At 39.5% G+C, this 12,890-nt stretch overlaps 1 protein-coding gene across 1 annotated transcript in view; it reads right to left on the reverse strand.

Annotated features, from left to right (window-relative positions):
* LOC309552619 (dynein axonemal heavy chain 3-like) overlaps positions 1 to 12,890 on the reverse strand; it is a 1,537,563-nt gene that overhangs the window by 919,092 nt on the left and 605,581 nt on the right. Inside the window, exon 24 of the mRNA XM_082253560.1 lies at positions 9,514 to 9,752. Coding sequence (XP_082109686.1) covers positions 9,514 to 9,752 — 239 coding nt within the window. The remainder of the gene's footprint in view (positions 1 to 9,513; positions 9,753 to 12,890) is intronic.

Consider the following 12,890-nt stretch of genomic DNA (forward strand, 5'->3'; position numbering starts at 1 on the left):
AGCAGCTCTGCCTCTGTTTTTAAACTGTAAAATGCAGGGAACTGTATGTTTTTTTAAGGTCAGTTAGGCTCTCCTCATGCTTAAACTAGTATATTGCCTGAACCATAAATCGGAATCTAACCGCTAGAATTAACCTTTACCCTAACCTTTAATCTTTAAATTTACCTTTAATTTTATTCTTTAACTCTTAAACCTAAATCCCAAAGATGTAACTACCACTTAAAACCCCTATCTGTAACTGCAGGTTTAGCATATCCCAGTTCCAAAAGCAATGTCAAATTAGTGCTATAATCTCAGTGTTTTAAATTAACCCATCTAAGTTATTTTCAAAAAGCATACTACCCATTATACACCAAAATGTAATTTACAGCCCAGTCATTTGATGTAAATTACATTAATGTTTATGTATGATTATATTGTAATTACCGTATAATATAGACACAGTTGGGTAAAATAGTGTGAATATAATGGTTAAATGGGAGGTATAAAGGAAAGAATGAAATAAATCCTTGTTTTATATGTTAGCTTAAACATGGTTTTGTGAAAGAGATGGAAAAAAATATTACTTTTCATTTAAAGCTCAGATAAAATGTCACAGTAGCATTGTTTACCTATTTGCAATGCTGAATGATTAGCTATTTTATTCTGCCAGCAAGAGTAATATAGAGTAATCAACTTCAATTATTTAAACAAATATACTGATTTAACCGAGGTGGTATGTGATAACAGGCACGTTGTTTTTAGCTCCATGCTCTGTATAATACGCTGTAGTGAACCTGATGACAATTTTTCAGTGATTATAGTAAGATCTTGGTAAGCAGCATTTTAGTAACTAGTCAATTAGCAGAAAATAATGCTAGCAATAGTTGGTAACCACGGGTGATAACCTTTGATAAATGCTTCTCGATGTTCTGTCATTTATTTCTGTCTGCTTTGGTTCTAAGTGTAAAAAGGAAACCAACCTCCATAAAACAAAAAAATGCAAACTGCTATAGAAGCTAAATGTGTAAAACCAAAACTATACTCAGTTAGGCAGTGGAAATTGTTTATATAGCTTACAAATTAAACATATTGCAGTAATTTATTTAGATTTTTGTACATTTTCTCAAAATATCTATTATCTATCCCTGAGTTTGAATGTTTCTTGTACAACAATTATCAAGGAAAATGTTTAAAACCAGGTTTAAACTGTTGTGCTTCAATACCATGGTTTCATTCATTTTAAATGGCCACTCTGCACAAAAACAAAAACAAAAAAAAAACACACAACATTGTGGTATGTGCACTGCATTGAAAAAAAAGGGGAGATGTGTTTTCTGGCCTATTTTGGTACACTGGTAACCCATTGAAAGGAATCGGCTGCCTTAGTGCAGTGTACACTAAGGCTTGCCTTAATGCTTGTTAAGTTGTTAACGTGTATGCATTAACAAACCACAAACTTTGAGAATGGGGCCCTTCTTACCATGGCTGGGCTATGTACTCACAATACCATTTTAAGTTGAAAGGAATTCTGTAGGCTGTAATCACTGATAACGTGTGCTCAGGCCACAGCCATAAAAAGACTATGTAGTTGACATATGAGGTCTGTATCATTATTTAATGTGGATGTGGAAGACTATGCATGGCCCTGCTGGCCCCACTTTGTTAACAAAAGTCAATTGATTGACTGAAATATATTATGGAAGCCTACTGTAAATATTTTGGCAAAACAGTGGCTGCATCTAATCAGATGCAGTCACTGTTCCAGTATTATGACAGCTTCTGCTTATCTTAAAGCAGAACTCCAACCAGCTAGTGTTCTTCCAGGATACTAAAGGTCTATTGTCTGTTTAGTCTAGGAGGATATACCAGAGAGGATATAGTCTAGGAGGATATCCCTGGCAGTCAGTGTTCTTTTTCCCACCCATGCTTAAGCGCTAAAATGTATGTACACTTTTCTTTAACATTCCTCACATATCATAAATGAACATGGGATTGGTTTACTAAAGGCAAATGGGCCATTCACTTTACAAGGGAATTTGCACTTTGCGAGGAAATTTTCCCCAGTGATTTTCACCCACATTATTCAATCATGCGCAAGAAAAAATGTTTTTTTACATTTTTCTTGCATGTGATTAGGTATTCTTAGCCAAATACATTTTTGCCACATTTACTAAGCTCTGGGTAACATTTCCTTGCATGGTGTATCTTCCCTTGCAAAGTGAACAATCCAAATAAAAACAATATTTGCTGTGACCACTCTTTGCTTTCAAAACAGAATCCATTCTTCAATTCTTCTAGGTACACTTTCGTATAGTTTTTTAAAAGAACTTGACAAATAGGTTTCTCCAAACATCTTGGGGAACTACCCACAGATCTTCTGTGGATGTAGGCTGCCTCAAATCGTTTTGCCTCTTCATGTAATCCCAGACAGACTCAATGATGTTTAGATTAGGGCTCTGTGGGCACCAAACCATCACTGTGTGCAAGTGTACCTAGAAGAATTTATGCTGTTTTGAAAGCAAAGAGTTGCCACACCAAATATTGATTTGATTTGGATTTCTTTTCTGCTCACTTACTTTCATTTTGGTACTTATAAACTATTTAAACCAGAGCTCCCCAACTAGCGGGCCACGGCCTGGTACCAGGCCATGGCCTCCCTGCAGCCAGACCAAGGGCGTGGCAGGCAAGCCGGCCAGCCGGCCAGCGGGTCGATCGATAGGTCCAGTAAGCGGGCGAGTGAGCAAAGGGATGACATCATCTCTGAACTGCCCTGCATCACTGCAGTTCTGCCCTCACTGTGCAGCCATGGGCAGCAGAGAGATTACATTATCTCTCACTGCCTGCCCTCACATGTGCTGAAAAGCTGGCGAGAGAAGCCTCTTTCTCTGCTGTCACTGTTGTTGCTAGATAGTGACAATCTGCATCTGGTGGCAGGCAACGTGGCAAGTGCAATCCACATCTGGTGGCAGATGATTTTGCAAGTGACAATCTGCATCTAGTGGCAGGTGACGTGACAAGTGACAAGCTGCATCTGGTGGCAGGTGACGTGACAAGCTACATCTGGTGGCAAGCGACGTGGTAAGTGGCAATCCGCATCTGGTAGCAGGTGACATGACAAGTCACAAGCTGCATCTGGTGGCAGGTGATGTGGTAAGTGACAATCTGCATCTGGTGGTAGGTGATGTGGCAACTGAAAATCTGCATCTGGTAGCAGGTGATATGGCAAGTGACAATCTGCATCTGGTGGCAGGCAACGTGGCAAGTAACAATCTGCATCTGGTGGCAGGCGAAGTGACAATCCCCATCTGGTGGCAGGTGACATGACAAGTGGCAAGCTTCATCTGGTGGCAGGTGACACAGCAAGTGACAAGCTGCATCTGGTGGCAGGTGACATGGCAAGATACAAGCTACATCTGAAAGCAGGTAACATTACAAGTGACAAGCTACATCTGAAGGCAAGTGATGTGACAAGCTGCATCTGGTGGCAGGCAACAAGGCAAGTTACAAGCTGCATCTGGTGGCAGGCAATGTGGCAAGTGAAAAGCTGCATCTGGTAGCAGGCAACCTGTCAAGTGACTCAGGGCTCCCACTGATTCTGCGTTATGGTGAATTGAACTATTTCTTTTTATATTACAATATAATAATAGAAATAATATGCTTCTATAATCCTGACACCATATCAACCATGGTGCCATGATGATTGAAGTGCCAACACCAGACATTGCCCCGACAAATTTCCCACAAAAAACAGCATTGCCCAACCCAGGCATTGGCATAATTTTCTAACACTCAGCCAGTCCCTTGTGCCAAAAAGGTTAGGGACTGCTGATTTACACCATTTTTACACCTGCATATATATATATATATATATATATATATATATATATATATATACATATATATATATATATATATATATATATATATATATATATACTGTATATATATATATGTATGTGTATATATATATTTTTATATATATATATATATATATATATATATATATATATATAAATTGTGACAGGAAGTCAGGTAAATCTGTGGGTGTTGTCACAGATGGGAGATACATTTCTGCCTTGTTTAGACAATTCACCAATTACTATCAGGTGTCGGCTGCAGAGGTAGCCAGAAAGGTTTAAGGACGTTGGAAAGCTTCAGCTATTCAGAATGAGGCAATTGAGGCCTCTATAAGTTATCCAGAGGATGACTACTGATTGCTGCATCCTGAGGCTTTGTGCGTTAAGGAGAGCAGTGAGTTGAGAGACTTCTGAAGGTGAGGTGGTGTTGACTTTTTCTGTGTGAAAAGAAAACAAATAGACTATTGGTCTTCTGCTGTATGACCAACAGTGTCTGCCCAGCAGTAGGTTGGGACAGACACCATAGGTAGGTTCCTGTGTTGAGAAGGTAGACGCCCCAAGTGGCCAGGGTTTATTTTATCTTCCCTCATCCTCCACCATGTGTAAGGGGTTAGCTCGGTAGCGGGTGTGGGTGACCCCTTGGGTGGGTTCGTTACACAGAGAGACAGCCGAGGAGTGGTTGAAAACAACGGTCTGTGGTTTATTCTTCCAATTTGCTGGAAACAAGTGCAAGCATCCAAACAGCATAAATCAAACAAACATAAAATAAACCCTGGCCACTTGGGGCGTCTACCTTCACAACACAGGAACCTACCTATGGTGTCTGTCCCAACCTACTGCTGGGCAGACACTGCTGGTCATATAGCAGAAGACCAATAGTCTATTTGTTTTCTTTTCACACAGAAAAAGTCAACACCACCTCACCTTCAGAAGTCTCTCAGCTCACTGCTCTCCTTAACGCACAAAGCCTCAGGATGCAGCAATCAGTAGTCATCCTCTGGATAACTTATAGAGGCCTTAATTGCCTCATTCTGAATATCTGAAGCTTTCCACCATCCTTAAACCTTTCTGGCTACCTCTGCAGCCGACACCTGATAGTAATTGGTGAATTGTCTAAACAAGGCAGAAATGTATCTCCCGTCTGTGACAACACCCACAGATTTACCTGACTTCCTGTCATATATATATATATATATATATTATACAGTATCTAACAAAAGTGAGTACACCCCTCACATTTTTGTAAATATTTTATTATACCTTTTCATGTGACAACACTGAAGAAATAACACTTTGCTACAAAATAAAGTAGTGAGTGTACAGCTTGTATAACAGTATAAATTTGCTGTCCCCTCAACACATCCAACACACAGACAGTAATGTATAAACCACTGGCAACAAAAGTGAGTACACCCCTAAGTGAAAATGTCCAAATTGCGCCCAAAGTGTCAGTTTTTTGTGTGGCCACCATTATTTTCCAGCACTGCCTTAACCCTCTTGGGCATGGAGTTCACCGGAGCTTCACAGGTTGTCACTGGAGTTCTCTTCCACTCCTCCATGAGGACATCACAGAGCTGGTGGATGTTAGAGACCTTGCACTCCTCCACCTTCTGCTTGAGGATGCCTCACAGATGCTCAATAGGGTTTAGGTCTGGAGACATGCTTGGCCAGTCCATCACCTTTACCCTCAGCGTCTTTAGCAAGGCAGTGGTCATCTTGGAGGTGTGTTTGGGGTCGTTATCATGTTGGAATACTGCCCTGCGTCCCAGTTTTCAAAGGGAGGGGATCATGCTCTGTTTCAGTATGTCACAGTACATGTTAGCATTCATGGTTCCCTCAATGAACTGTAGCTCCCCAGTTCCGGCAGTACTCATGCAGCCCCAGACCATGACACTCCCACCACCATGCTTGACTGTAGGCAACACAAACTTGTCTTTGTATTCCTCACCTGGTTGCAGCCACACACGCTTGACACCATCTGAACCAAATAGGTTTATCTTGGTCTCATCAGACCACAGGACATGGTTCCAGTAATCCATGTCCTTAGTCTGCTTGTTTTCAGCAAACTGTTTGTGGGCTTTCTTGTGCATCATCTTTAGAAGAGGCTTCCTTCTGGGACAACAGCCATGCAGACCAATTTGATGCAGTGTGTGGCATATGGTCTTAGCACTGACAGGCTGACCCCCCACCCCTTCAACCTCTGGCAGCACTCATACAACTATTTTAAAAAGACAACCTCTGGAAATGGCAATGAACATGTGCACTCAACTTCTTTGGTCGACAATGGTGAGGCCTGTTCTGTTCCTTAACCTGTGATGTTAAACAGCTATATGTTCTTGGCCACTGTGCTGCAGCCTAGGCCTTCTTTATGTAGAGGAACAATTCTTTTTTTCAGATCCTCGGAGAGTTCTTTGCCATGAGGTGCCATGTTGAACTTCCAATGACCAGTATGAGAGAGTGAGAGCGCTAACACCAAAATTTAACACACCTGCTCCTCATTCACACCTGAGACCTTGTAACACTAATGAGTCACATGACACCGGGGAGGGAAAATGACTAATTGGGCCAAATTTGAACATTTTCACTTAGGGGTGTTCACACTTGTGTTTCCAGCGGTTTAGACATTAATGACTGTGCGTTGAGTTATTTTGAGGGGACAGCAAATGTACACTGTTATACAAGCTGTACACACACACACACACTACTTTACATTGTAGCAAAGTGTAATTTCTTCAGTGTTATCACATGAAAAGTTATAATTAAAAATTACAAAAATGTGAGGGGTGTACTCACTTTTGTAAAATACTGTATATACAGTATATATATGATATAAAAGAGGTGGGGGTGAAGAGACAGCAGTATATTGATCTTCCCAGTGATTAGCTGTGCAGCTGGGGCATGTCAGCACAAGTCTGATCACTGGAGGACTGGCTTTTCTCCCAGCACAGCCAGAAAACCGGCCACGTCTATATGGATGTTCTCTCATACCTAGCATGTTCAGTCTGAAATAGGAAAGCAGGGGAACTGGCAGGATCACCAGGTATTTTACACAAAGGAAGCAATACAAAGAGAACAGGATACTTTTTAACCACTTTAGCCCCGGAGGATTTTGCTGCTCAATGACCAGGCCACTTTTTTCAACTTGGCACTGCGTGAATTTAACTGACAATTGCGCGGTCATGCAATGCTGTACCCAAACAAAATTTACGTCGTTTTTTTTCATAAACAGAGCTTTCTTTTGGTGGTATTTGATCACCTCTGCGCTTTTTATTTTTTGCAATATTAATTAAAAAAAAGAGCAAAAATTTGAAATTTTCTAAATTGACAGTTAAAAAATATCCAATATATTCAATTTTTGTCATATATTTAGGCCAAAATGTATTTAGCTACATATCTTTGACAAAATAATTCTCAATGAGCGTCTAACACTTTAAGACCGGAAGATTTAACCTCCTTCCTGACCAGGCCATATTTTGCAATTCAGCACTGCATTACTTTAACGAAGAATTTCGCTGTCATGCAATGCTGTACCCCTTTTGGGGGGCCAGTGACATTACTACAGTAATCAGTGCTAAAAATATTCACTGTTACTGTAATAATAACACTGGCAGGGAAGGGGTTATCACTGTTGGTGATCAAGGGGTTAAATGTTTGCCTCATGCTTACTGACGTGTGTGGGGGGAGGGGGTTCTGTGACAGAGACAGAGATCGCAGGTTCAGCTATGCTGCATCCTGTGATCTGTCCCTGTTTGTCACAGAGAAGATCTGCCCGCTTTGTTTACACAAGCGGGCGGATCTTCTAACACTTTCCCCGACAATCGGGGAAGAGAGACGGTGATCGCCACCTTTCCTCCTCCGGCCCGACTCCTGCTGTGTCTAAACAGGCGAGCAGACAGGCAGGAGTCCAGTGACGTAGGTCTAAGTAGCTGGACAATGGGCTGCCACTGTGCCACAGTAGCAGCACAGTGAGCAGTCAGAAGGTGGTTAACATAAGTACATGGTACAACAGACACATATAATGAATATGAAAAGTTGAGGCAGCATATTCTTTAATGTATAGTCAAAATGTTATTAATATGAATATGTCACAGTCAGTTTCAGTGCAACATTTTTAGGCCACACTAGACCCTTTTATCAAGCATCATATGCCTGTAAAAGGAGTCCTGCATAGCCTAAAAGCATTGCACTGACACTTAGGGGTTTATTTACTAAAGCTAGAAAGTGCAAAATCAATCCCACTTCTGCAGAGAAACCAATCAGCGATCAGGTTTTATTGTCAAAGCTTAATTAAACAAGCTGATGTTAGAAACTTATTGGTTTTTCTTCAGAAGTGTTAGTGATTTTTCCCTCTCAAGCTTTAATAAATAAACCCCTTATTGGTATTTGATCACTTCACTAATTGCTTGGACTTTGCAATTAATGAAATATTTCTCTGTGTTACATACCCCTAAATTAAACAAGCAATCTTGTGTCAACAGTCTGTGTCATAAATGGTACCCCATCCCTATTGGACTGTAATTACTCAAAAAGTGGGATTGCATCTTGAAGTGTGTGAAAGTAATTTCTTTATATATGAATATGGTTTGTGTTTTTTTTTTTTTTTGTAAAACTATTCTCTTGGTGAAGAATGGATATAGTATATTTACATTCTACAATATATAATTTTCTTCCTGAAGAAAACTCTTTATGAGTTGAAACGCGTTGAGGTTCTATTTTTGCCATCTGAAGGACACCTTAATGAATGGAATTTCATATGATACAGAGCTAAACTGATGCATTGGTTTTATACTCTTGATGTATGGCAATTTTTAATCTTTGTCGATAAAGTGTATATTTTAAATTTTCTTTTATTAGTCAATTTGGTACCACTAACGTCCCATTTGGTTCCCCCTTTTTGAGTAATGACAGAAACTTTGCTTAATCATAAGCATATTAAAAGCAAAGAGAAAGAATAAAGCCAAGGCCATGAATGCAACAGAAATAGTTGTTTAGCATATTACAATACAGACTGTCCACACACACTATACTGTATTATAATATTTATATTATACGATAGCATGTATCATAGTTATCTATCAAAGTTATGTTACATAGACAAATGCTTTTATTACAAAGTAAAACAAGGTGTTTGCAATGGGAGAAAAATGCTTTTTTCAATTTCAACCTCAAAGACATGCTTTCATTACACAGTAACGTGGTTTGTTTGTAAGGAAAAAAAAAATGCATTTTACTATCTCATCCTCAAAGACGTTACCTTCACCCTCCTTTTGTTGGCACGTATGCACCTGCTGCTTTGATCTTACATTGACAGATGGCCCTTATTTCCTATTAAGTCACAATTTAGTGATTCATTTTAATATACCATGGACTGCAGAATGCCCAGGACCAGATGTCTATTTATTCTCCCATGGAAGAGTTTTCATAAGAAAAATTTAAAACGACACATGCTCTCTTGCATTGGGCTCTATTTCTTGCTCCGTATAAATCAGAATCTTTGTCAACAACAATTAAAATGTAGTTTGTGTGCCTGTAAACAGTGCAGAGTGAAACAAATCAGATTTCATTTGCACTGTCAGAGGCTGAAGCAGAGCGGTTAATATTATTTTGTGAGGTAATCTCTGTGGAGCAAAATCAGCACTATTACACACTTGATTTTAATTAAAAGTCAGGGTACCTTTCGAGTTTTGTTAGGAAGATGTCCTGGGTCTGATTAGCTGAAGCTTGCACTGAGAAGTTAATTTGACATACAACATATTTTTCTTGGGGTAAGTGTCGCAGGAAGCTGTTTGTAATAGCTGTCTTTCCAGTGCCTGTGGGGCCGACAAAAAGTAATGGCTTGTCTTGAAGCAGCAATGTCTCCAGGAAGTACATCTGCATAGCGGTCCCAGGCGTGCTTACTATAATGTCATTAAGCTGCAAGAAGAAAGGAAAACAGGTCCCAACAATGTAAATAAATGTTTTATTTATCACATTATTCTCACAACCAAAAACTAAAATAGATAAACAGATAGATATCCTTCCTTATTTAAATTACATTCAATTCAAGTATACTAACCTTCTCCTATAAATGTGTTATATATTTAAACAGATCATAAGTATAGGGATTGCTCTGCACATGGGTGTCATAATGAATTCACAATAGAAAAAGGAAATAGAGAGGGTCCTAAACAAGATTAATTACTTTGTACATCATTTAAATTATATGTCAATATAAATAAAATCAAAAAATAATAATTGCAGTACATCTCTGCAAAAAATACACAAAGTGTTTTTAATTTGAAGACCCCCCTATGGATTAAATAGTGATAACTCTGCCCATTGTATTTTGCTAAATCTCTCTCACTATCCACAGCAAAGGGAAAAAATTATGTGTAGTCTAGGATAAGAAATACCACATGCAGAAAACTCAGGGGAGCTTTGATGTTTTCATTATTATTATACAGGATTTTTATAGTGCCAACAGTTTGCACAGCACTTTACACCATGAGGGCAGACAGTACAGTTACAATGCAATTCAATACAGGAGGAATCAGAGGGCCCTGCTCATTAAAGCTTCCAATCTAAAAGGGAGGGTCAAGTGATACACATGCTAATAACTGTGAGGGAAGAGCTGATAGAGAAAGTGAAAATACAGTTGTTAGGTGGAGGCGGGACAGGCTTCTCTGAAGAGAAGAGTTTTCAGGGATTGCCTAAAAGTGAACAGAGTAGTAGATAGTCAGGTAGATTAAGGTAGGGAGTTTCATATGATGGGAGAGGCTCAGGAGAAGTCCTGGAGGCGAGCATGGGAGGAGGAGACAAGGGAGATAGAGAGCAGGAGGTGATGACAGGAATGAAAATAACTGTTTGGTTGGAATTTTAAGACTAGGTTAGTGATGTAGCTGGGGGCCAAGTTGTGGATGGCTTTGTAATTTGTTAGCATTTTGAATTTTATTTGTTGGGTGAGCGGAAGTCAACGGAGGGATTGGCATTAGAGAGGGGTACTAGACACTGAATAGTTAATAAGGTGGAAGGTTCAGCATTCATGATGGACTAAAAAATGGATAGCTTATGTAAAGATAATCCAATGAGGAGGGAGTTGCAGTAGTCAAGGCGAGAGATAACCAGGGAGTCAATTAGAAGCTTTGTGGTGTCATTGGTTAGGAAGGGGCGTATATTGAAGCTGTTGCATAGGTTGATGCGGAAATATTTGGACAGTAATTGGATGTGAGGCCGAAGGATAGTTAGAAGCCCAAGATTACACCTAACACCCCAACGTGTGGGGACAGATTGATCGCGACAGAGAAGTCAAGGGAAGGGGCACCCTGAGGAGGAAAATTTTAAAAATGTTTTGACAAGATCAACAGGTATATTTTGTACTAATAAAACAGATAAAACAAAATGCTTTCAATTCTTTGATAGGGTTTTCATACACTTTAAATATAGTTTAGGTAAAACTTTGTTTGCTTTCCATTTTATTTACCAGTGTGTATCTCTGGTAATATTATATTTCTTGTTTTCTTATGTTCCCATATACAATTAAAACATGTAGTGTGTACCTAGTCAATGGAGATTATACATTTTACTCATCTGTACACTGGTTCTTCTCCTGCCTAGACTGGGATTTTTCTGCTCTGGTCGGAACTAGGCTCTAGGCTTTTCTGTACTGAGCCCTGTATTATCTCTGATCATGCACCAATCAGTCTTACGTTGCAATTTGGAGTGATATCCCCTAAAACCTAGCAATGGAAACTGAATTAATTATTGATGCAAAATGGCCCCCACCAAACTGAAATAGGCTTTGAACTCAAAAATATGATACTTGAGATTGACAGCCCTGACTCTGTGGGAAACCATAAAATACATCCTAAGGGGTATCCTCGTTGCAAAAGGAATAGCTCTTAAAATAGAGCAAACTTCTATTATAATCAACATCCTATGATATATTTTATATTGCATCTTTAAGGAAGCTACACAAAAAAACACAACCACTTGCACATGCAGTTTAACTCCAAGCTTTACAAGAAGACCTTAAATTGATATTATATATTTTTTCATTATTTAAAAATAGCAAATATGTTATACTTCCCTGCACCTTTGCACAGAGCAGCTCCGATCCAACTCTTTTCAGTGTTCCCTGCCGGTGCTCCTGGCCCCTCCTCTTCTCCATGTGCTTCCATAGAAAGCTGCTTGCTATGGGAGCACCCATGCATGCTCGCTCCTGAGCCCTGCTCTGTGTGTCCATAAGACACATGGAACATGGCTCAGCTCTGCCCCCGCTCCCTCCTCAATGGCGTTCCCATGGTTGACGCTTAGCCAATCAGGAGACAGAGAACAGGGAGAGCTGCTGCTCTCATGCACACCTCTGGGTAAGTTTTAGGAGGATTGCGGGGGTGCTGTATACTGATATAGTATGAATGCATGAAGATAAAAAACCTTCAGCTTTTAGAACCACTTTAACTTCTTTTTTTTTTTTTACTTTAACTTCTTAATGTTTTAAAACTCCAAGGCACAATTGGCAAAATCAAAGCATAAATATTTTAAATTTGCAAACAAACTGGGCAAATTGTTAGCACACTCCCTTCAAGATCAGACCTTGATAACATTCATTTACCATGCAGAGCCTGGTAAGGGTACCAAACTGAACAACTCAAAAGAAATCCTGTAATGCTTTAGGCAATTCTATCACACTTTTTATAACCTCCCACAAACCTCTGATGAGAATGCCATATACACCCAAATGCAAACAATTGGGAATAAATTGGGGATTCCCATAATACCTTAAGGAAATTCTATGATGCCGTTAAAACATCAAAACTTGAAAAAACTCTGTGCAGACAGCTATTCCAGTAGCTTTTATAAATATACTATGCTCTTATCCTAGGCCCCAGCTGTGATAAAGCCTTTAACTCCATCCTGAACAGCCACACAATACACCAAGATACATTAAGAGTTCACATATTGGTGATGCCAAAAGACGGAAAGGACCATTCCCAATGCTCCTCAAAGTGGACCTGAAGATATTCTCCAAAATATTGGCTACTCATTTAGCAACACATTGAAATCTCCTATCCA

This window comes from Pelophylax lessonae, assembly GCF_965119305.1.
Source record: "Pelophylax lessonae genome assembly, chromosome: 4".
Classification (NCBI taxonomy): Eukaryota; Metazoa; Chordata; class Amphibia; order Anura; family Ranidae; genus Pelophylax; species Pelophylax lessonae.